The 24,636-nt window shown below is 38.4% G+C and overlaps 1 protein-coding gene across 3 annotated transcripts in view; it reads left to right on the forward strand.

The window, feature by feature from the left end:
• Positions 1–24,636, forward strand: part of POLR3B (RNA polymerase III subunit B) — a 136,560-nt gene that overhangs the window by 31,321 nt on the left and 80,603 nt on the right. For all 3 annotated transcript variants that reach the window (NM_001266933.1, XM_077952564.1, XM_077952563.1), the window contains 3 exon segments: positions 2,913–3,035; positions 9,609–9,728; positions 14,802–14,936. In NM_001266933.1, coding sequence (NP_001253862.1) covers positions 2,913–3,035; positions 9,609–9,728; positions 14,802–14,936 — 378 coding nt within the window.

Genomic DNA, 24,636 nt, shown 5'->3' on the forward strand with positions numbered 1-24,636 from the left:
GTAGTCCCAGCTACTTGGGAGGCCGAGACAAGAGAATCACTTGAATCCAAGAGACAGAGGTTGCACTGAGTTGAGATTGCCCTGCTGTACTCTAGCGTGGGCGACAGAGTAAGACTCTGTCTCCAAAAAAGCAAACAAACAAAAAAGAAACAACCAAAAAAACTCTCTCCCCCTAATTTTTTTTTTTAAGTTTCAAATTTTGGAGCATTTTGGATTTTCAGATTAGGGAAACTTAACCTGTGTTATTTAAACACCAAAGAAAGGAATTCTGTTCTAATATTTGTGACTGGCTACTTGCAGACCAAAGAGAAAGTGCAGATGGTTTTACATATATGCCATCACCATCAAAGTAAATGTAAGCCAGTGTGCTTGAGCTAAGAATAATCTAGTTTTGTTTGTTTGTTTAAAAATTAGAACCGATACTTTTTTTTTAGGATGCCTATCTTTTAATCCATGGAAGGCTAAGTGTTTTAATGAAATTGTATAATTTTTAAATAGTGGAGCTTATTTCTAGTATCCATTTGAATAAATGTTTCCATATCAAATTGGAGGTTAAAAAAAAAAGACTGCAAAAACTATAGGAAAAGGGTTTGCATCCTGAGAACTTGTTTGCTAAAAAAAAAACAAAAAACAAAAAAAGGAACAAAACAAGTTGTACATTTAAACGAATTGTTTTAAATTCAGATAGTGAATTTAATTCCATCTGCACTGTATAACAAATTACAGCACAGTTTCTGTTAGTTGGGAATTTAAGACTTGCTTGGCTGGGTGGTTCTGGCTCAGGGTCTTTCATGAGCCAGAATGTCAGCCACAAGCCAAGTGTAGTGACATGTGCCTGTAGTCCCAGTTACTCAGGAGGCTGAGGCGGGAGGTTCACTTAAGCCCAGGAGCCTGAGGCTGTAGAGCACTGTGATTGCACCTGTGAATACCCACCTATTTCAGCCAGGGCAACATAAGCAAGACCCCTTCTCCAAAGAGGAAAAAAGAAAAGATATCAGCCAGGGCTGCAGTTATCTGAAGGCCGAACTGAAGTGGGCTGGAGGATCTACTTCCAGGATAACTCACCCCGAGGGCAGTTGACAGAAAACTGCAGGTCCTCATTGGCTGTTGGTAAGATGACATAGTTCCTCACCACTGGACCTTGCCACAGACTGCTTGTGTGTTTCCGTGACATGGTAGCAATCTTCCCCCAGAGAGAGCACTCTCAGAGCAAGCAGGCAGCTGTAGTGCCTTTTGTGACCAGTCCTTCAAAGTTATCATACGTGCCACCTTCACATTTTTTCTATAGAGGTGAGGCATTAGCCTACACTTGGGGTGGGGAATTAGTCTCCACCTTTTGAAGGGAGTGTCAAAGAATCTATGAAGGTTTTTAAAACCACTGCAGTTGGCCTAAAAGGGACATGGGATCTATTCAGATTCCCCCCAAATCTTCAAAACTTTCTATAAGTTTACATCGGATCCCAAAGTATCCAAATCAGATTTATAGAATGCAGACCACTGAAGGTCAAATGTAGAATCACAGAATTTTGAGCTGGAAGGGATCTGGTTTTTCATTTATGCAAATGAGAAAACAGAGGCGAAGAGGTTGCATGACAGTGGTAGTTGTAATGTCTGTGTCTGTTGTTGGTATTATATTAGGATGAACACCTCAGATCTCTGGACTTTTAGATAGATGCCTGTGTTGTCCTCAGGATAATGTCCTGGATGTTCTGCACTGGAACTTGGGATTTGATTTTCCCTTCCTTTCTCTTTTGTGTGGAGAACTGAGAACTAGGGCATCAACACTAACCAGACAATTATCCTCTGGTTTTGTCTTCTCTACAGCTGAAGGAAGAATTTTAATGCAAACATAACTTTTCCCCTCACTTCTAAGAAGCAGACTATTACTCTTCCAAGAGAGATTTAGTGAGATTATGCTGTGTTCCTTGATATGGCAAAATTCCAGGCAAATGTGTGAAGGAGTGAGTACCATATGGAATCTACAAAGACCTACGTTACTGCTGCCACCTTGAAACACTTAAGTGGGTTTCTGAAACCTCTTAAGTGTGTTCCTACTTTTTTTTTTCGAGACAGAGTTTTGTTCTTGTTGCCCAGGCTAGAGTACAGTGGCGCAATTTCAGCTCACTGCAACCTCCACCACCCGGATTCAAGCGATTCTCCTGCCTCAGCCTCCCAAGTAGCTGGGATTACAGGCACGTGCCAACACGTCTGGCGAATTTTTGTGTTTTTAGTAGAGATGAGGTTTTGCCACATTGGCCAGGCTGGTCTTGAACTCCTGACCTCAGGTGATCCACCTGCCTCGGCCTCCCAAAGTGCTAGGATTACAGGCGTGAGCCACCGTGCCCGGCCCGTGTGTTCCGACTTTTTAACAGTCTCCTTTGAAACCTGCATGAAGTTTGGTGCGATATCTCTAGGATAGTGAGGTAAAACATGTTTTAGGAAAAATTCTTTTAGCCTAAATATGAATGATTTGACAGTGCTCAGAAAAATTGATTTTGTGACAAGACTGATTGGGGTTCTGCTTATTTTCAGCAATGCATCTTTTCTGATTCACTGCCCTTTGGCTGTTGGTCTTTACAGTTTGCCTTTGTAGTCATGACCAGTTGTCTTTACCATACCTCCCAGCCTCCTTTTTTTGTGATGAAACTCTTAGAATATTTAAAAATTTTAGCAGATAGTACACATGCAAAAAATGTTTGCGAATGTTTGTTTTCCACTTTCTAATCAAAATATCTGTTTCAGGTTTTTCTGCAGCTTGGGCAAGGCTGCCAATGCCAGATGGCACCGTTTCTGAGAGAAGAGCTAGCTTTTGCTTAGAAGTAATACCCACAAACAATGCCAAATTAGCATAAGCAAATGTCAGTGAGTTAACACAAAGCCAACACTCTTTCTATCTTTTCTTTCCTTCCTAGGCCATGGGTGTTGAGAGTGACCAGGAAATTGTGCAGATGATTGGAACAGAGGAGCACGTGATGGCTGCATTTGGGCCCAGTCTGGAAGAGTGCCAGAAAGCTCAGATTTTCACACAGATGCAGGTGTGTCTTTTCATGTCGTCCTTTGCCATGAAATGGAATTGGAGACTTAATGCCGCTCATTGATAAAGCTCATCGGATGTGATGGCTTTGGGCTCATGGATGTGGGAAAGGTATTGGGGAGATGGGAAGAGTGAAGTTTCTTTAACTCACTTTTGTCAGGATTGGAGGAAGGAGTTTCCTCAGACAAATTAGGAGCCTATGGTGCCTAACTTAGAATAGGGATATATGGCCAAGAGGTGTTTATTTTGATATAATAGCAAGTACTGTTTTATTTTTCCTTATTTGCCTGAGTGATAATGTATTTTTTTAAACTATGGCAACTCTCGTGTAAAGGGGGTGTGTGTGTGTGCATGCATTTCTCTTTCATATCTTTTTTTATTCCCTACTTCAGTTGCTTTAGGCATTCAGTTGTATGTGGTTTCTATTTCTTTTCCTGAATTCCCAGTGCTACTTTGGACAGCAAGGAAAACCAGGGATCAGTCCTTTTTACTGCTGCAGAGCCTTCATTGACCTGCTCAGGCACTCCTGGTTGGACCCTGGGAATTTTAGGACAAGACTCAAAGATGAAGATTGAGAAATGCACGCGTGCGTGCACACACACACACACACACACACACACACCCCATAATAAAAATAATTGCACTTCCCTTCCCACATGGAGGGAGCCCCAGCAGCCATACTTAGGATTTTAGTCCCATACTTGCAAGTGCTTTCCTAAGTATAAATCAAAGGTAACATCCCTCATAGCCATCCTGGGAGGTGGGAATTCCCTACTATAGAATCACAATAAACAGTTCTTACCTATCCACATGTACATTGTCTGTTCTGTGGGTTACGTATGACATATGTAAACTCCAGCCTGCTTTTTTTCTCCTCGCCCAGGATGTTTGTAGAGAAAGCATTTCCCGCTTATATCTGTTAGTGTGTATTCTGAAATCAAATCAGTATTGATATTTTTGTAACTACACTAGATATTTAGAGAGATTGAAATAGGTCAGTATATATATAATTCCAAAGCACAAATCAGTAAGGATTATTCTCATCACTGCCTTCCTCTTTTTCAACAGTTAATTAGTAGTTGACTGCAGTTACAGGGCAGGCAGCACCAGGAATAGTGGTTTGGATTTAGGAGATTCTATTTTTGGCCTTTATCAAAAATGAAATATTTGATAGACATGAATCTTTGTTATACACTGAAGTTATATTGTCCAAGGGTTCCAAGAACATGAAGAGAAAACATTAAGAAATATCCAGGAGGCAGAAAATGTAGAATCTACCCTGCAAACAGGAATATTTGGTTCCATTTTGGGAGATACCCTATTTTTTAATGCTGTGTAGTGCCCTACAAGAGCAGTTTACCTTAATGGTTTCCCAGTGGCTTCAATGAAATCCATTATGCATTTTATTTCAAACATCATCACTGGGGTCAAATAACCCTAGCATTGTAAAGCTGAGCAGAGCCCAAACAGTAGGTTGGAAAATCATTCATTTATTTCTGTTAAATAGGTTCTGACAGAAAATTTCAGCTAACTAAATCAGATCAGATTAGTGAAAAGATGGCAGGAAAAGATGGAGGGAAGTTAACATAAAAAGACAAAAGTTCCTTTTCCTCGAAAGGAAAGTATAACTTTGAAAGTGCTTGTACTCTGTATGCTGGATTTAGGCACATATTAGCTATTGAAACTGATAAAAGGATATAGAGATGCAAGTAATCCAAAATAGTTGATATGTAGAACATATATTACCAGTTACGAAAATATGAATATTCTATGCTATTCTAAATGAAAATGTAGTAAGTACACTTTGTATTAGTCTGTTCTCACATTGCTATAAAGAAACACCTGATCAGCCTGGACAACATAGTAAGACCCCATCTCTACAAACAATAAAAATAAATTAGCCAGGCGTGGTGGCATGCACTGGTGGTCCCAGCTACTTGGGAGACTGAGGCAGGAGGATCACTTGAGCCTGAGAGATCAAGGCAGCAGTGAGCCATGATTGTGCCACCCCAGCGTGTGCGACAGAGTGAGACGTTGCCTCAAAAAAAGAAATGCCTGAGACTGGGTAATTTATAAAGAAAAGAGGTTTAATTGGCTTATGGTTTTACAGCCTGTACAGGAACCATAGTGGCCTCTGCTTCTGGAGAGGCCTCAAGAAGCTTTCAGTCATGGGAGAAGGCAAAGGAAGGGGCAAGGCGTCTCATATGGTGGGAATGAGAGCAAGAGAGCTTGAGAGAGGAGGGGGTGCCACACACTTTTAAACAACCAGATTGGGAAAACTCACTATCAGGAGGACAGCACCAAGGGGATGATGGTGCTAAACCAGTCATGAGAAATCCATCCCCATGATCCAGCCACCACCCACCAGGCCCCACCTCCAACGTTGGGCACTAAAATTTGACATGAGATTTGGTGGGGACACAGATCCAAAGCATATCACACTTTGTTTTATATAATAGAACTTTGGAAGATGTGGCACTTTAATGGATTGCTTAAAACCTGTGGGGTTTTGTGTTTTTGGCCGGGCACGGTGGTTTATGCCTGTAATCCCAGCACTTTGGGAGGCCGAGGTGGGCGGATCATTTGAGGTCAGGAGTTCAAGACCCAGCCTGGCCAATATGGTGAAAACCCGCCTCTACTAAAAATACAGAAATTAGCTGGGCATGGTAGTGGGTGCCTGTAATCCCAGCTACTTGGGAGGCTGAGTCAGGAGAGTTGCTTGAACCCAGGAGCAGAGGTTGCAGTGAGCCAAGATTGTGCCACTACATTCCAGCCTGGGTAACAGAGCGAGACTCTGTTTTTTATGCCTCCCTTTGTAGTCTCTCTCACATTTCTTCTGTTCCTGAAGCCTTCTTTCTGTGTTGGTCATGTATGTTTTACACCATCGTTGTCTTGGGCTCTAATATATAGAGAAGAAAGTATTCGCTGTAGTGAGGAATAAGAGGCACTAGGCATGTCATCTTGGCCTATGCATCGCAAGGGATACCCTCCTCACCTGTGTTCCTCTATTTCCCCCTCAAACAAGTGAAAAATTGTAAGCTTTTTCACAAGGAAACTAGAAGGTCAATATTTATTGAAGACAGCTTAGTTTGGGGAAAACTGAACTGCCTGTCTACTCACGGTTCCTGCCAACTGACCTGCTTTCTTCATTTACTTAGTTACTACTTACTACTAGGTCACTGCAGCAAGTGTTTTCAGGGTTTTAATTTATCTTATACTCTAATGGCCTTTTAATGGGAAAGATTTAGATTTGAAGTCCAAATCTTATCATGGGATGGAGTTTCATTCAATTCCAAACACTGTACTAATCACTGGGAGTCAAAGAAAAAGATGACGGAATTCCCACCCACCAAGTCTAGTAGGAAAAACATACATGTAAATAGATCATTAAAACATAATGTGATATGAACATGAATTAAAATATGCAATCCTGAATGCACAAGGAATTAAAACTGCAGAGAAAGAGGAGTGGGGTTAGGAAAGCCTTCGAGGAGGAAGTGATACCTGATCTAGGTTTTGAAGCATGAGAAAGGACTTCCCCAAGCAGGTAATTGGGCAGGAATTCCAAGATAAAGAATCAAAGATCCCAGCCTTTTCTTCTGCTAAACTGAAAGTCTTTTTTATTTATTTATTTATTTTTTTAAGTTCGTTCTTGGCCAGGCACGGTGGGTCACACCTATTATACTGCCACTTTGGGAGGCCGAGGCAGGATGATCACTTGAGGCTGGGAGTTTGAGACCAGCCTAGGCAACATAATGAGACCCTGTCTCTACCAAAGGTTTTTTGTTGTTGTTATTGTTGTTGTTTTAGTTAGCTGGGCATGGTGGCATGTGCCTGTAGTTCTGCTACTTTGGAGGCTGAGTGAGGTGGGAGGATTGCCTGAGCCCAGGAGATTGAGGCTGCAGTGAGCTGACATCACATCACTGTACTCCAGCCTGGGCAACAGAGTGAGACCCTGTCTCAAAAAAAAAAAAAAAGGTATATTGTTGTTCCAAAATAATAAGAACCACATACTCTTCTTCTTTAAACACTGTTGATTAGGAAAAATTTCAACATATATAAAGTGCAAATAATAGTGTTATAAATGTTCATGTATCCAAGGCCTACCTTCAGAAGTTGTCAACACTCTTACTTGGTTATTTTAAGTAAATTTATGTACACTAAAATATGCAAATCTTAATTGTATGACTTTACAAGATACAGAATATTTCCTTATCACACAAAGTTCCCTCATGCCCCTTTCTAGTCAATCTTCACCTCTACTCTCTGATTTTTTCCCCACTATTCTGATTTTTGCACTGTAGATTAGTTTTGCCAATTACAGAACTTTATATATGGAATTAGGCATCATAAATTAGTGATTTTTGCACCATAAGTTAGTTTTACCTATTTTAGAGCTATGTATATGGAATTAGGCCATATATACTCTTTCGTGTCTAGCTTCTTTTGCTGAGCTTATTGTCTGAGATTCATCCAAGTTGTTTCTTTTTGTTCCTTTTTATCTCAGTTATCCATGTAGTTCATTTCTTTTTATTTCAACATAGTATTTCATTGTATGAATATACCACAGTTTATCTGTTTTCCTATTGATAGACACTTGGTGTGTTTTTCAGTCTTTAGCAATTATGAATAAGACTGTATAAACAAATCTTTATGTGGACATGTTTCATTTCTCATGAATGAGTACCAAAGAATAGAATTGTTGAATCAGAGAGCAGATATGTATATAACTTTTATATATACCTTGTTCCAAAATGATTGTATCATTTTGCATTTACACCACCAGTGTATGAGTGTTCTTTCTTTCTTTTTTTTTTTTTTTTTTTTTTTTGAGACGGAGCCTCACTCTGTCACCCAGGCTGGAGTATAGTGGCATGATCTCCGCTCACTGCAATCTCCACTTCCTGGCTTCAAGCGATTCTCCTCCCAAGTAGCTGGGACCACAGTTGTGCGCCACCATGCCCGGCTAATCTTTTTGTATTTTTAGTAGAGATGGAGTTTCACCATGTTGGCCAGGCTAGTCTTGAACTCCTTACTTCAGGTGATCTGCCTGCCTGATTATAGGCATGAGCCACCACACCCAGCCTGATAGAAAGTTCTGATTGCTTCATGTCCTCATAATATCTGGTGTTGTCAGTCTTTTTAATTTTAGCCACTCTAATGGGTGTATAGTGGTATCTCATTGTGGTTTTAGTTTTTATTTTTATGATAACAAATGATGTTGAACCTTTATGTGTTTATTGGCTATTTGTATTTTCTTCTCTGTGAAGTGTAAGCCAAATGTTCATTTTCCTTAGTGAGTTTTCTTGTTGTTGTTGAGTTTAAGAGTCCTTTTAAAAACAAATCCCGGATGTAACTAACTTCCTTGTCAGCATTATGTATTTTCTCCCAGTCCATCCCCTCTCTATTTGTTTGCTTAAGTCTATTTTTTAATTTTGAAAAAACTTAGGGTTTTTTTTATTTGTTTCACTTTTACATTTATTGCTCTCTGTGTTCTGTTTAAAGAAATCTTGCCTACCCCATGGTTAGGAATATATTCTTCAATGTTTTCTCCTTGAAACTTTATAGTTTTATTAATAGTTTTTATGGTTAGATCTAAAATCCATCTTAAACTAATTTTTGTGTTTGTTGTGAGGTAGGGGTCAAGATTAATTTTTCACTTTATGGATAGTTGTTTCAACAACATTTATTGAGAAGACTTTTCCTTCCTCATTGAATTGCTGTGGTACTTTCGTCAAAAGTCAACTGATCTTTTAGTATGTGTTTATTTCTGGACTTTTTATTCTCTTTCATTGATTTGTCTATCCTTGTGCCAGTATCACACTATTTTGATTACTTAGCTTTATAGTTAAAATCAGGTAATATAATACTCCAATTTTTTTCTTTCAATATTTTAGCTACTCCAGGTCCTTTGCATTTCCATGTAAATTTTAGAATCTAAAATTTTAGAATATAGAATTTTAGAATTAGTCAGTTCTTGCTTTTTAAGCCTGCTAAGGGTATAATTAACAATTATGAATGTATTGGTCAATTTGGAGAGAATTTTAACACTAAGCCACTTTTAATACCATTGAATCATCCAGTCCACGAACATGTCATGACCCTTAATTTATTTAGGTTTTGTTTTCTCTCAGCACTGTTTTGTAGCTTTCAATGTAGAGGTCTTACATGGTATGATTCATTTTTGAGAGGAAAAAAGTACTACTATAAAATTTACCTGTGGTTTTCTCTGGGTGAAGGACTGATGACTGCTGTATGTCTACACACACACACACACACACACACACACACACACACTTTACTTATGTCTGTATTTTCTAAATTTCCTACAATGACAGTGTATCAATTTTTTAATAAGAAAACAAAAAATAAAAAGGGAACCAGTGTATTAGGCAGTGTGCTATGCTTTTTGTCATTGATTTATGATAAATGTAGATTTTGGACTAGACCCAGTAAAGCTTTCTCTATAACCAGGGTCTTTATCTCTTTTGCTCATAGTATACGTGTGGTTAGGTGCTTACTAAACTACCTCCAGTGATGTTATTCAAACGTTATTATAATCTGTTTTTTATAGGCATTAAAATATATAGGGAACAAAGTAAGAAGGCAAAGGATGTGGGGAGGTGGACCAAAGAAAACCAAAATAGAAGAAGCAAGAGAGCTCCTGGCTTCCACCATTCTGACCCATGTCCCAGTGAGTAACACTGTTACTGTGAATAAGGACTGTGATAAGAGTTTACCTCATTTAAAGTCTAATTCCTCAAGAGAAAATTCTAAAGAGGACTGTACTGCCCCACCAGAAATAACCTTCCATTATCAGCAGTTTATTTATACTCGGAGAATGTTAGCTGTATCGCCATCATCATGTTTGTTCTCTTGTGGTTATTCTTTCAGTCTTTTTTTTTTTTTTTTTTTTTTTTGAGACGGAGTCTCGCTCTGTTGCTGGGGCTGGAGCACAGTGGCCGGATCTCAGCTCACTGCAAGCTCCGCCTCCCGGGTTTACGCCATTCTCCTGCCTCAGCCTCCTGTGTAGCTGGGACTACAGGCGCCCGCCACCTCGCCTGGCTAGTTTTTTGTATTTTTTTAGTAGAGACGGGGTTTCACCGTGTTCGCCAGGATGGTCTCGATCTCCTGACCTCGTGATCCGCCCGTCTCGGCCTCCCAAAGTGCTGGGATTACAGGCTTGAGCCACCACGCCCGGCCCTAAGTCTTAAAATATTGTTATTTTATGTTCATACATATATTAGTACTAGATTTCTGCTGCTACTAGATTTCATGATTTTGAAGGACAAAGATGATGTGTTACATGTTTTACAAATAAATTAAAATAAGCTTACAGTGCCTTGTCCATACCTGTTTTTTATTGTATGGTAAAATTGCTTATGTAAAATATGCTTATGCTTATTGTATAGTAAAATATGCTTCATGGTAAAATATGCATAACATAAAGTTTACCTTTTTACATGTACAATTTTCTGGAGTTAAGTACATTCACACTATTGTACAACCATCCCCACAGCAGATAGATTTAAAAATGCTTACTGAATGAGTTCATCTTCTAGACCTTGAATTTTAAAGTTCACATTATCCAGCCTCCTTCACTTACTGTGAAGATTCTCTGATCCAGACATGCTAGATGATTTGCGTTGTCACCCAGCTGGTTAGCAGTAAGAGTAAGGGCTAGAACCTATCTTCTGACCTTGGACTAGTATGTAGCATTTACTTTTTATTAACTTATTAAACAGAGATCAACCATATCGGCATGTGGGGTGTTGGCAAGAAGCAGCCCTCAATTTTCTTCCCATTTAATGTATATGTTTTACTAAGTTATAGAATTACTATTTGTTAGACTATCTTGTTAACTAAATAGTCTGGTTTGTAATGAGTTACCATGTGTTCCATCCATGAATAATCTTATTCAAGGGTTGCAAACACGACCTTCAGGGGCTGACTGTAAAATAATGAAAGGTCAAGGGATCTGTGGAAGTCGAGAGTAACCACCTGAATGCATCCAGATCTGATTTTCCTGTATTAAAACACCCTTCAATCCAAATAATACAGGTCTCTCATTCTGCCCCTTGGCTACCATTTGTGCCTGTCGTTGATTTAATCTTAAGAATTAGAAAATTTTGAATGTTAAAGCTAGGTCTGAACTGAATTTTAAGCTCTTTTGGATGATTGGAAAGAGTCTGAAACTTAAAATAGCGAAAGTGAATAGTAGAAACAACAAGGGCTTTTGGAGTCTGAGACGTAATTGTTCAAATCCTGGTTTCTCACATCCTAACTGATGAACTTTGGGCAAATCCGAACTTTTCTAAGCTTCAGTTTTCTCATCTGTATAATAAAAGTAATTCCCACTTTCTCGCAGGGTTCTTATGATGATTCAGAGATATAATATACGTAAAGCTCTGTATTTTCCACAGCTCCCCATGTAGCTATTAGGAGCTACGCTTACCTTCATACTATAACTGAGAAGAATGTTGGGTTAATTAAAGAGCTTTAGTTGATAGAGTCCTGCCGATATTAACGCTTGTTTAGTTAGACTGATAAAGACACGCCGGGCGCAGTGGCTCACACCTGTAATCCCAGCACTTTGGGAGGCCGAGGCAGGCGGATCACCTGAGGTCAGGAGTTCAAGACCAGCCTGACCAATATTGAGAAACCTCATCTCTACTGAAAACACAAAATTAGCCAGGCATGGTGGCACATGCCTGTAATCCCAGCTACCCCGTAGACTGAGGCAGGAGAATCACTTGAACCTGGGAGGCATAGGTTGCGATGAGCCAAGATCATGTCATTGCACTGCAGCCTGGGCAACAAGAGTGAAACTCCGACTGAAAAAAAAAAACAAAACAACAAAATTTATCCTTTTCTGTGGTTGCATGGAACCTAAATTACCATTTTAAAAGCTTAGTTATACATAATCCAGGGAGGAATAAAGTCAGAATAGATGGATCAGGGAAAAGATCTTCGTTTTCCAGAATTGTTTTGGACAGTATTTACCTAAGTGTGATATAAAGGATGATTTTTGTGATACAGGGTCATTTTTTCATGTAAGTAATTATGTACTTATTAGAAAGAATACAACTAGCATCAAATCCATTGGTGTGGTACATGTGATTTTATGGTATTATTGCATAGGATGAAGCTTAGCTTAAAATTGGTTGTTTAAAGATGATTAAACATGTTACATAAATAATGTATAACAGAGATATTTGTGATAGTGGAACTTGAATGACTAGCATTTGGAAAGTATTGTTTAGGTGTGTCTGTGTAGAGGAAAAAGCATGGGCAGATACTCACTAGTTCTCAGTGCTTGTCCTTGGGGGCGGGCCTCCAAAGGCCTTTGTCTTGGTATCCTGGCCTTTCAGTTCCTTGGGGACTGTGGTTCCCAAAGAGCATTCCATGTACTAGTAGCATCGGCATCACAGGGGACTTGTGAGAAATACTTAAACTCTACCCTAGACCTACTGAATCAGAAACCCTAGGAGTGGGTCCCAGTAATCTGTGTCTTAACAAGCCCTCCAGATGATTATGCATGCTAAAGTTTAGAAACCACTGCTCTAAGGGTGATTAGGCTCCAAGATGCCTAAGTTCCAGATCACTCTTTCCTCTAATGTAGTATTAAAAGGTCTCCAGAGTTCTGAAACAGGCAACAATTCTGTTTCATCATTCCGAGTTCATTTGTTAGTCCTCTTTTCTCCCCCTCTTTCAGATAATCTGCAGGTTAGTATCCCACAAAGGAGTATCTGAACTACTCTTAGCATTCTCCCAGTGTTACCAGCTGCTGGATTGAGAGGATCCCCACTCACCATATGACTGTGGGAACAGTGCTAAGTATTAACCCATTTCAATTTAGACCTAGAGTTTTGCTTTCTAGCATATAGTCATTAAAAAGGGGAGTGAAGTGAGTTAGGGTTCAGTCCCAAGGGGGTGATGGACTGCACCTCTAATCAAGAAGTGGCATTATATAGTTCAGTAGGGGCATTTTCCATAAATATCCATATTTATTTCTACTTACAAATGTCTTGGGAGAATCTACCAGTGTTTATGCAAAAGAAATTGAAAATTTTGTTAATGAAAGTTTGCTTTATTTTTCTCATTAACAAGAAAAATAACTACAACTAGAAGAGTTAGATGTTCCATGTAATTTACCACATTAAGATTAGAACAATAAAATGTAAATTAGATGTGCTTAAATGGAGGACCACACAGCTTTCGAAATAGCAATTGAAAATGTAAATTACTTATAGCTGCCCAGACACTGAGTTTTTCTGCTTGGTATTGTGGTAACTGGTGTTATGATTGTAGAGGTTTTTTTTTGAGGATGGCCAAGAGACTTTTCTTTTTAAATACCTTCTTATTGATGTAATTGTTTTGTGGGTACAAGATAACAAAGTAGCTTTTAGGTCCACTTTTTCTTTTACCACATCCAAACACATTTCTTTTAACATATTCCAAAGTTCTCAGTAATAGAAAGAGAGTAAATTGACCTAGAGAAGAAATAAAACTTCCTTTGAAGGAAAATGGAGTTTTTGAAACACATACAGAATTCTAACATCCTACATTATTTAGTGGAATTACTTAGCAGCAACAACAAAATGTATGAAGGAGAATGCTTGTTTTTTTTTTAATGCAATCTATTGATTTATTGTCATAGTGATAAACTTAATAAAAGAGATTTCATTGGGATTTTACTAAATGATTAAGGTAAGTAAAAAGGAAATTTTATAATAGTATGTATCATCTGTGGAAAAGCCTATAAATACTCCTTGGAATTGGCAGAAGCTCAGGCTACATTCTCAAAATTTGCCTTTTTAGATGTAGTGAAAGGATCTACTTCAGTTTTTTTGCCTCTCCAAACAAACCAGTGCAATTATTTTATCAGTTCTGAGTCAACTTACTGATTGAGCCATTCATTCATATGGGTTTCAGTGTTTCTGCTAGAGAAGATTGACTAGAACATTTGCTACAAATTCATTCCTCTGTTCGTTCATTCAGCAGGTATTTGTTGCATACCAGACAATATCATACTACAGTTCTTATCACTGCATAATAAACATTCTAAAACTTAATGGCTTAATGTAACTGTTTATTGTATATCTGGTGATTCTGTGGTTTGACTGGGCTTAACTTAAGGTGGAGGAGGGAGTTCTTATTTCAGGTCTCTTACAAAGTTGCAGACAGATAGCAGCTGAGGTTAGAGTCATCTGGAAGGTCACCTGGGCTGGACATTCCAGATGGCATCTTCACTCATATCTCTGACCCCTTCTTGGTTTTCCATTTCATTGGGATTTTACTAAATGAAATGTAGCCTCTGTCTCTGCACAACAGAGTGTTTTGGACTTCTCATGTAGTGTCTCAGGACTCTAAGAGAAAGGAAAAGGAAACTGCCAGTTGACTTAAAGGTTAATTCTGGAATTGGCCTGGTATTATTTCTGCTGTATTCTCTTGGTTAAACTAATTATAGGCCAATCCCAAGGGAGTGACAGATTCCACTTTTAATGAAGAAATGGCATAAAGTTTATAGGAAGGGAAGGAGTTGATAGTAGTCATCTTTGACACAAAGGTACTCACAGGTACTGAGGACAACGATGAAAAGTCATCTCAACTCAGGAAGTTTCCAGACTACTTGAGTTTATTTGAATGGAGAGAATCATAACAATTCAGTATTTTCTTAAATGTTGTTATATTGATACTTTTCATGAGGTACATTAAATTTTAGTGTCCATTTTCTCAAATTTTTTCTCCAATTTCTGACTTACAGGTTAAGGAATTCAATTTCCGAGCCAAATGTATCTATACTGCAGTGATGGTGCGAAGAGTAATTCTGGCCCAAGGAGATAATAAAGTTGATGACAGAGATTATTATGGGAACAAGCGACTGGAATTGGCAGGACAGGTGATTTAATTATTTTATGTCAAAAATCTGTCTTTAATGAAGGTTAATTTGGTTTTCGTTTCACGTAAGAAGAAGAAACATCTGAATGAAATACAGTTTGCATGTTTGAAGGCAAACATTTCATGCCTGACTTATTATCTCTTATAATTCCTTTAACTGTAAAAACATTAATTCTTTTTCTTTTCTTTCTTTCTTTTTTTTTTTTTTGAGACGGAGTTTCGCTCTTGTTGCCCAGGCTAGAGGGCAATGGTGCGATCTTGGCTCACTGCAACCTCCGCCTCCTGGGTTCAAGCGATTCTCCTGCCTCAGCCTCCTAAGTAGCTGGGATTACAGGCATGTGCCACCATGCCCGGCTAATTTTGTATTTTTAGTAGAGATGGGGTTTCTCCATGTTGGTCAGGCTGGTCTTGAACTCCTGACCTCAGGTGATCCACCTGCCTCGGCCTCTCAAAGTGCTGAGATTATAGGTGTGAGCCACCACGCCCAGTCTAATTCTTTAAATGTTAATAGTACATGACCTATATCTTTTGTTGGGATGTTTACCCTCATTCTGTATAATATACAAAGTGAAGTATGACTTTAAGTAATATCATTTATTCAGTTAACAAATATTTACTAAACACCTATTATGTTCTAGGCATACTCCTAAGTACTAGTTATATTAGAGGAAGTGAGACAGACAAAAGCCTCTTTTCTCTTACTCCTTGTAGTCTCAGTGGGAGGGAGAGAGACAATAATCAAGGAAACAATTCCCTGATTGTTTTAGTGACATGGTAGAGGTAGGTTAGTGAGGATATCGCTAACCTCATTTTAAGTCTTAGCTGATAAATGACATTTTATTTCAAGAGTGTGTGTATCTTTCAAATGGCTAGCAAGCATCCACAAATCTTTGGTTAGCAAGTATCTAAAAAGCTCCAGAAATAGTTTGCAATTATTTTCTCCTATTCTGTAGGTTGCTTTTTCACTTTCTTGACGGTGTCCTTTGATGCACAACGGTTCTTAATTTTGAAATAGTCCTATTTGTCTATTATTTTCTCTTCTTTCCAGTGCTTTTGGTGTCATATTCATGAAATTATAGACAAATTCAGTGTCAGGAAGATTTCCCGAATGTTTTCTTCTAAAAGTTTTATAATGTTAGCTCTTAAGTTTAGGCCTTAGTTTACGTGAGAGTTTTGTTAGATGTACATTTCTAGATTGATATTTATTATCTCTCACCATTTACTCGTTTATTTGTTTTTGTTTTTTTACTTTAGGCAAATATTTCACCTCCTTCTGCCTCAGGTTCCCTGTCTATAAAAATGGGGTTCATGCCATGTACCTTACAGGATTGTTATAGGATTAGATGAATGATGTATACCGTACCTTGAATGGCACAGAACCATTGTAATTCCTTCATAGATGTTCTGTCTTATCTCTCTAGGTGCTTTTAAGATCTTCTCTTGACTTTTGTTATTCTGTAGTTTTCTTTATGATATGCCTTGGTGTGAATTTCTTTTATTTATTTTGCTTGGTATGTGCGTGTTCCTGTTATCCCTGGATTAATGTCTTTAATCAATTCAGAAAAATTCTCAGCTATTATCTCTTCAAATGTTGCCTATCCTCTCTTCTTTCTATTCTCTTTTTCAGATTTTCCAATTAAGTGTGCTTTAAACTCTCATTTTTTTCCATATCTCTTAACCTCTGTTTTCTTTCTTCTATTATCTTTGTTCCTTTACTGCATTCTGTGTGATTATTTTTCTAATTTAGCTCTTAGTTCATTTTCTATCCAGCCAGGTTCAGTAATTGAGTTTTTTGTTGTTTACTTTTATAGAAGGCTTTTTCATATATTTTTGGTAATTTATTGGTTTTACATTTTATGATGAAAATTCTCAAACATTCAGAAAAGTTAGAATGATTTTGATCATCTTATTTTGTGTGTATTTTTATTTCATCATTGATTTACATAGCTTTTTAAATTTCATATCAGAAAACTATATTTTAGCATCTAGAATCTAATATGCCATTAATTATAAGGTGGACCACTATTTTTATTTCTACTAAGAAACAAAACACATCACCGGTTAAATTATGACACAGTGCTAAGTGTTAAGATGTATCCCATGTTTAGAAAAAAAAAAAAAATTCCAATTAGTGAAATATAGTAATTCCAGTATCTAATGTTCTAAAGCTGCTGAGTTAGTTGTTTTTGATTACTCTTAAGATAGATTGGTTCCTTGTAAGTTCAGCGATCTTTATTTATGAACTCATATTTAATTGAGCTCAGATTCTGGGTGCTATACTAGGGATATTTTCTTTTGGGGATATGTATTTTCTTTTGCAGGGAATAGTGCTGACCTGGAACTTCTAAGTCTTCTTACATGATTCTGAGGATTTTGAGTTTCAGGCTCACTCCTTCATCTTGTCACTGAACTTTGATTTAGTCTCCAGGTCCCTAAGCTGATATCAGTATTTATTCTTAGGGCAACTCTGCCATTTGGATTTGCTTATTGTTCCCTACTCCCTACCGTGGCTTCACCTCATTTTTTAATCTTGTGACTCTTGGAGAGCTAAGGGGTGGTTAGGGGAGAGGATACCTTGGAATTTTCTTATTCTTCCTGCAAGCCCAGCAGTATGTGAGAAGCATATTTTATCCAGAATCTAGTCATATTGTAGTAACCAGACTCCTCAGAGAATCTAACCCAGTGTGCTCCAAGCAGCAGAGGTCCCTTCATTTTCACGGTAGACTTGAAGCTTCATGAGGACAGAGACTGCATCTTTCTTGTTCATCTTACTAAACTTTGCAACTAATAAGATGCCCCAGATATAGTGTCATCACATATTTGTTGTAGTAATGAATCAGTTAATTACATGTTCTAAAATAGTTTACTTTAAAGCCCCTTTGAATTCTGATATTCTTTCTTCATTGCTGTCTTAATCAGTTAGCAGTGCCATCTACCCATGCTGCTGAGCTGGGAACCTCTGTGTCACTCCAGACTCTTCCTGTTCCTTCAGTCTACACGTCAGGTTTGTCAAATCATCAAATCCTGCCTGTGCCATTTCCTAAATGCATCTCTAATTTATCTCCAGTGTAACTGTTAGAGCACAGGCCTTCAACTTCAGTGTAACCTCCTAACGAGCCTTTCTGTTCTTAGCTTCACCCCAACTCCATTCATCTTCCACAGTGCTAATAAAATTATTTCAACACACAAATACGATCTTCTCACTCTTTGTTTTTTTTTTTTTTTTTTTTTTTTGAGACGGAGTCTCGCTCTGTCGCCCAGGCTGGAGTGCAGTGGCGCGATCTCGGCTCACTGCAAGCTCCGCCTCCTGGGTTCACGCCATTCTCCTGCCTCAGCCTCCTGAGTAGCTGGGACTACAGGCGCCCGCCACCGCGCCCGGCTAATTTTTTTTTTTTTTGTATTTTTAGTAGAGACGGGGTTTCACCGTGGTCTCGATCTCCGGACCTTGTGATCCGCCCGCCTCGGCCTCCCAAAGTGCTGGGATTACAGGCGTGAGCCACTGCGCCCGGCCACGATCTTCTCACTCTTGTGCTTAGGCTGTTTGAATGGCTCCCTCTGAAAGCAGTGAGGTCACTACAGTGAGATGCGATGTGGTTAATGGAAGATGCCAAGTTAGGGAATGTGTCAGCCAAATCATCTTTTAGGAATGTAGAGTCTGTTGTTGGTGACAATTCTTAGGAGATCAGTCTGTGTGGTTGTCACAGAGGGATGATTGTATGGTTGATAAGAAGAGGATGCCAAGCTTCCATAATAACTAAAGATATGGTAACTTAGGGATATGGTTATATAAAGTGCTGGCATGTTCCTAATTAGAGGTACTACTTCCTGAGTCCCCTGGAATTTTCCCAGGAGATATATATCCATGAATGATACCACCCGGCCTAGAATGAGGTTTTGCAGAGCCCAAGACACTTCTTTTGTTATTCTGATGGTTGTTCATTTATTTTACCAATTTAAACAAATATCTTTAATTTTTTAAAAAAAAGTGTTATGATTTAAAAAAAAAATGTTGGCAGTAAAAATAATAAACATAGTAAAATAGCGGGAGTCATTCTTAGCAAATATTTTTTTTAAAATAGCATAGCACAAAGAATTTTAAGCAAAAAGGTTTGCAGTGAAAAGTGACCCACCTGTGACCCTCCTTTCCATCTGACTGAATTCCCCAGTTCTCCTTTCCAGAAAGTCACTTTTCCTATACTTTCCTCTATCCTTCCAGAGACACTCTATGCATATACAAATGTCTTTATTAACTGGCATTTTAAAGTTAAACCATTGGAAACTCTTGCCCTGAAAACTATTCAGGCCTCTGTGTGAATTTATGCTTAGTGGGGCTTCCTTGAGGACTTTTGTCATGGGCAAGTTTGGAGTCAGGTTTTGCAAGTTCAAAAGAAATTATATAAAGGAACAGTTTGCTGTCATTAGTTTGAAACAGATTTTCAAACCAGTAATGTCCGAGAATGTTATTTGACCATTACTGCCAAGCCCTTTGACTTAAGGGGGAATTTAATCAGTTAAATGTGTCTGTTGCTACAGAAATTGACATATACCTGCTTGTGTATGTGCTTTTTAGTTATGAAAAATTGCATACACACCACTATATATAATGTGTGCATTAAGTCTGATAAAGCAAATACTTATATATTCCCATTCAATTTAAGAATAAACACAGCATCAATACATTTGAATCCTCCGTGTGCCTTCTCTTGTTCTTGGCTGCCCCTCCCATCTGTCTGTCTGGAGGCTCTGGCCATGTGCCTGCCTATTCACTTGGTACCAAGCAATCCCAACACATTCCTGAGCATTCTCTGTGTGATTAGGTGAAGCACACATCCTTTTCCCAGGAGCATCCGCAGCAGACCTGAGCTTCAGATGTAGGTTTCAGAGTTTTTCAAGCATGAACTCTTAGTTGGAATCCCAATATTAAAACAGATAAAAGTTGAGCCTTTCTGGTTGAGGTGGGACAGAGGGGTTCTCTGCCTCCTTCCCCTTCACCTGAAACTCCTCCATGGAATTCATAAGCACAGTCTCCTCTGTAGAAGAATGTTTAGATTCTTTCACAGAGCCTGTAGGATCCTCGATGATCATGCCCCTCTGTGCCTTTCCAGCCTCCTCTCATGCCAAAGTGAGCCACTTACATCTTCTCAAACATACCATAATGCTCTTCTATCACTCCATTCCTTTGAGTTATGCCTTTTACCGAAGCTGCGCCTCCCTCATATCCCTTTCACCCTCTCTCTAAAGAGGAGCTCCTCCTTATTCATCATTTGAGCCCTCTCTGAAACTGTAACTATAACCTCCTAGGTGCAGTTAGTTGCTCTGTCTTCCTTAGGCCAGTAGCAGTTTATTCAAGTCTTTATTTGCATGCTAAATTAACATATAATTCTTTACTTCCATGCTTCTTCCCTCTTTTAGGTTGTAAGCTCATTGAGGACAGGAACCATTTATATTCATCTCGTTATTTCCACATATGTGCAGGCTGATATTTGAATAAGGAGAAGTTGCTCTCATACAGCCTTGCAAACTGCATTCCAGCAAGAGACACAACCAAGTTCACATCTCCTAAGGCAGGAATGAGTTTAGGGACTGGAGGAACTGATAGAGGGTCAGTGTGACTGGAGTGAGTGAGGTGTCAGGATGGTAAGAAATGACACTGGAGACCCATGTGGAGGCCGGATTATCTGGGGCCCTGTGAGTCATGAAAAGAGACTTGGATTTAATTCTACATGCAGCAGAAGACTATTGAAGGGTTTTAGTCAGGGAAGTGACACGATCTGATTTTTAGTTTAGAAAGATCTGATGTGGAGATGAACAGGCCAAGAGTGGACTGGCTAGAAACTGTAGCAGTTTTCCAGATGAGAGATAGTGGGGCTGGGATGGTCACAGCAGATAGCAGATAGTACCACAACTAAAATTTAAAAACTAGAATTCTGAAATTATAGTAATTTTAGGTTTCGGAAAAAAAAAAATTAGTATCTGGACTACTGAGGAAGCTCTGTTTGGTTAATGGCCACTACTTAGCAGTTAGGTTTTTGGCCACCTTCAGATTGACCACTGTGCAAGGAATTATGGGTATCCTCACCATCAATCCCGTTTTTACTGTTTTTTACTTGGGAAAAATCATGGTGTTAAATGAGTTCATTAAAAAAAGTTGATTGTTTACAGGAATAAGGAATGGAGTAACAAGGGGGGAAAGGAGAGCTGATCCTGTTGCTTAAAAAATTAGAATTAAAAAGAGGGTTCCCATGTGCAAGAAAACATAGCTTTATAAACAATGTAAAGACACAAAAGGCATTGTGTTGGCAAAAATGTGTAAAAACAATAGCTGCTAATTTCACACCCCATGGGATGAGGGAGCATAAATGTGCTTCAGCTTTAGATAACAGAGTTGTCTCCACTGGCCAAGCAGGTTCACAGAGCTTTCCCTCAGTCTTGCTGCCACAAGAGGGTTGGCAGGCCAGCCGCCAGTAGAGGTGTTAGCAAAACCTACCGATTTCAGGCTTAATCTTTCACCTACCTTTTCTTTTTCGGTAATGTGTTCATTATTTGCTGAGCATTACTCTATTCTTTGTCTGCAAATTTTTTGTTTCTAATGCAGCTTGCTTTGTATGGGTGAGATATGGAATGGCACCAAAATCCGGCACCCTGGAAAGCCAGGGATTTCCACCCTATGACAAAAGAATGCCGTCTTGACTTCAGAGATTGCCTAATCCCAGCTGTTCTGATAATGTAATTAAGGCTGCCTAATGTCTTTAATTTTGCAACCAGTTTGTGTGAAAAGGAGAATTTGGCACTCTGAAGGCTTAAACACTAAATAGCAATCTCAAGACGCCTAATTAGAATTCTCTGACATTAAGCTAATTGGTGAAAGTGTATTTCAGCAGCTTAACTTCTTTATTAATTTTTTAAGCATTTTCATTGAAAATCAATTTTTCACTGAAATATGATTTGCTCTTTACTGCTCCTGTCTTAAACAGGCTGAAAGGCCTTATACTAGCAAGGTATTGAATATTATCACCAGCATTCCTTCCCTTTTAGTCATTTTACTTTTGACCTAAATAATGTGGTTTATTGTGTGGATGGCCTTGTGGTTTCTCACTGCTCTGTGAACTTGGACAGCATTTTTTCTTTTAAACAGAAATTTTAGGAGTGGGGAAATTTAATAATGAGGCAGTATTTCTGTTGACTGTGCTCTTACTTTTTACTTGTTTAGTACCAGAACCTTTCCTTGTGTTTGAATCAAGGGGCTACAATAAATTCAGCTGGGATCCAAAAAAACTTTGTCATAATTTGAGACAAAAGTGTCTAAGTGTAAGGAACTAATTAAAATAGAGCTGAGCTTTTATTGTTTAGGTTAAGGGCATTCGATTCTGTTCAGGATGCTTATTCAAGTTCCTTTTGCCAGTTTCCACAGGAAGTTGCTGGAATGGGCTTCTTCATCCCCTCTCACCCCTCTGCACCTGCTTCCATTCCCATATTCTTTCTTTCCAAGAGTGAAACTGCTGGGTCTCACTGTAAGAAAGGATTAAGCCCTCAGAGGAGGAAGTTTTCTCTTTAGAACACTTCTGACATAGTAAATTCAAATTCAAGATCCAGTCTTTTCTATCTGAAAAGTTGGTCTTAGTAGAAAAGTGGAAGGACATGTCTTAACTTTAAAGAAGGAAAAGCATGAAATCCAATTCCACTTAGGAAATTCCTTCTTTGGCACTAGCTAGAGGAGAAGATTCATTTGCTTTGAATACCTTCTTCATTCTGAGTCAGAAAACTACCTATCAGAAACATGCAGGAATATAGTCAATATGGAATTTGGAAAATCTTGCTTAAACATATTTCACTGAACCTCAGAATTCTTTAAGAAATTAATTAGTATAAATATGCCCCCCATATTACTTTAATGTTTTGTTATTTAACTTAGATCACAAATATATTGGGCTTTTTTCTTCCACTGCAAAGAAAAAAGATGTGTACAAAGGGAAAAAACTAATCAAATTAATTTTATAGGGGTATTTAGTATTCATAATATCTGTTATATTATTGAAGAAGTCTGCCTGTTTTTTATTTGTAGTGAGCCAGCTATTTAGTTTTGCTTTTTTATTTTTTATGAACTTGATATAACTGGCATTCTGGTTATGTTACTCTGTTACATGCTATCTAAAAACAGTGGCTTAAAACAGTCATTTTATTATACATACCTCACAGTTTTGTGGGTCAAGAACTCAGGCGGGACTTGGCTATTTGATTCTTCTGTTTCACATGGTGTTGATGGAGGTTGGTTGGTTGGTGTTCTGCTAGAGGATGGTAGGAAGGGCTGGAAAGCTAGGCTCAGGTCTTTCCAGAGTTGTCACATTCGATGGCTCAGGAATCCAAGAGTAAATGTTTCCTGTAGACAAGAAACTGTGTGACCTTAATGACCTAGACTGAAAGTCACAACATCACTTATGTTTATTCTATTGGTCAAATAGTCCCCACCCAGATGTGGGGCAGTGGGGCGCAGGGGAGGGGTGGGCATGGGCCATACTGCTCAATGTTTAGTTCAGGGATCAGCCAGAGATTTGGGCAAACTTTATATACATAATTTGGAGTTTTCTTCCTTGCGTTCTCTCCTTTGTGGAATTCCCCTTCACCTTCCAGCTACTCAAATCCAGTAGTTCAGATCTTTTTCTTCTGTTTCTCCAGTCCAGTGAGACTGCTGGTCTTTCTCTGAGTTTCAGCTTCCCAATGTGGCTTGGACTCTTTTTATTAATGTGGCCTACCCTTAGGTGAAAAGCCTTAAAAATGAGACATATACCCAGTGCCATTCACTCTCAGTGTCCTGCTTTTCAACACTCCCAAGTGCCTTCAAAAAGTTTTTAAATGTTTTGTCCAGAATTTATAATTATTATCTGCAGATGAATCCATCTGATAGGACCTACTCTACCAATTCGGGAAACACAGCCACCTAGTCTGTTTTCATGAGTCACTGTTCCATCCCATTGATTTGGCTTCCATAATCTCACTGTTTTAAAATATCACTGTGGTTTAATAGCATTTATAGGTAATTTTTAACATAAAAATTAAAATGTTACATTTATATGTTATGAAGGGTACAAATAAAATGAACACCCTCAAAGCCACTACTCAACAACTAGACTATTACCAATACCATTTCATTTACCTATGTACCCTCTACTCTGTTCTTCACTTTCCCCTACTGTCCTGAACTTTTGCATTTTTTAATTTATTGATTTATTATATCATTTACATTTTTAATTTTAAAGTTTTAAAATTATTTATTACAGTATAAGCTTTGCTTACTTTTGAGCTTTATAGAAATAGATCCGTACCATATAATTTCTCTGCAATTTTTTTCTTCTTTCAACATTAACATGTATCTATATTGTTGCATGTCACTGTAGTTCATTTTCATTTCTGTTTTCCATTGTGTCAAGATGTGATACAGTATGATGAATACCACTTTATTCATTCTACTGATCAAGGACTTTGTATTGTTTCTCCCCATTTGACATTTGAAAAAAAAAAGCAAAAAAAAGAAAACCACAGCAGCACTGGCATTCTTATTTTTATCTCCTGGTTTCCATATGCAAGAGTTTCTCTAAGGAGGATTACCTAGTCATGGAGTCAGAGTCAAGTTAAATTTTTACCTGAACTGGAGAATGCCAAACTGGTTTCCCAGGTATTTCTACATTACATTGTATATGAATTTC

Source organism: Macaca mulatta, chromosome 11 (assembly GCF_049350105.2).
Source record: "Macaca mulatta isolate MMU2019108-1 chromosome 11, T2T-MMU8v2.0, whole genome shotgun sequence".
Lineage (NCBI taxonomy): Eukaryota > Metazoa > Chordata > Mammalia > Primates > Cercopithecidae > Macaca > Macaca mulatta.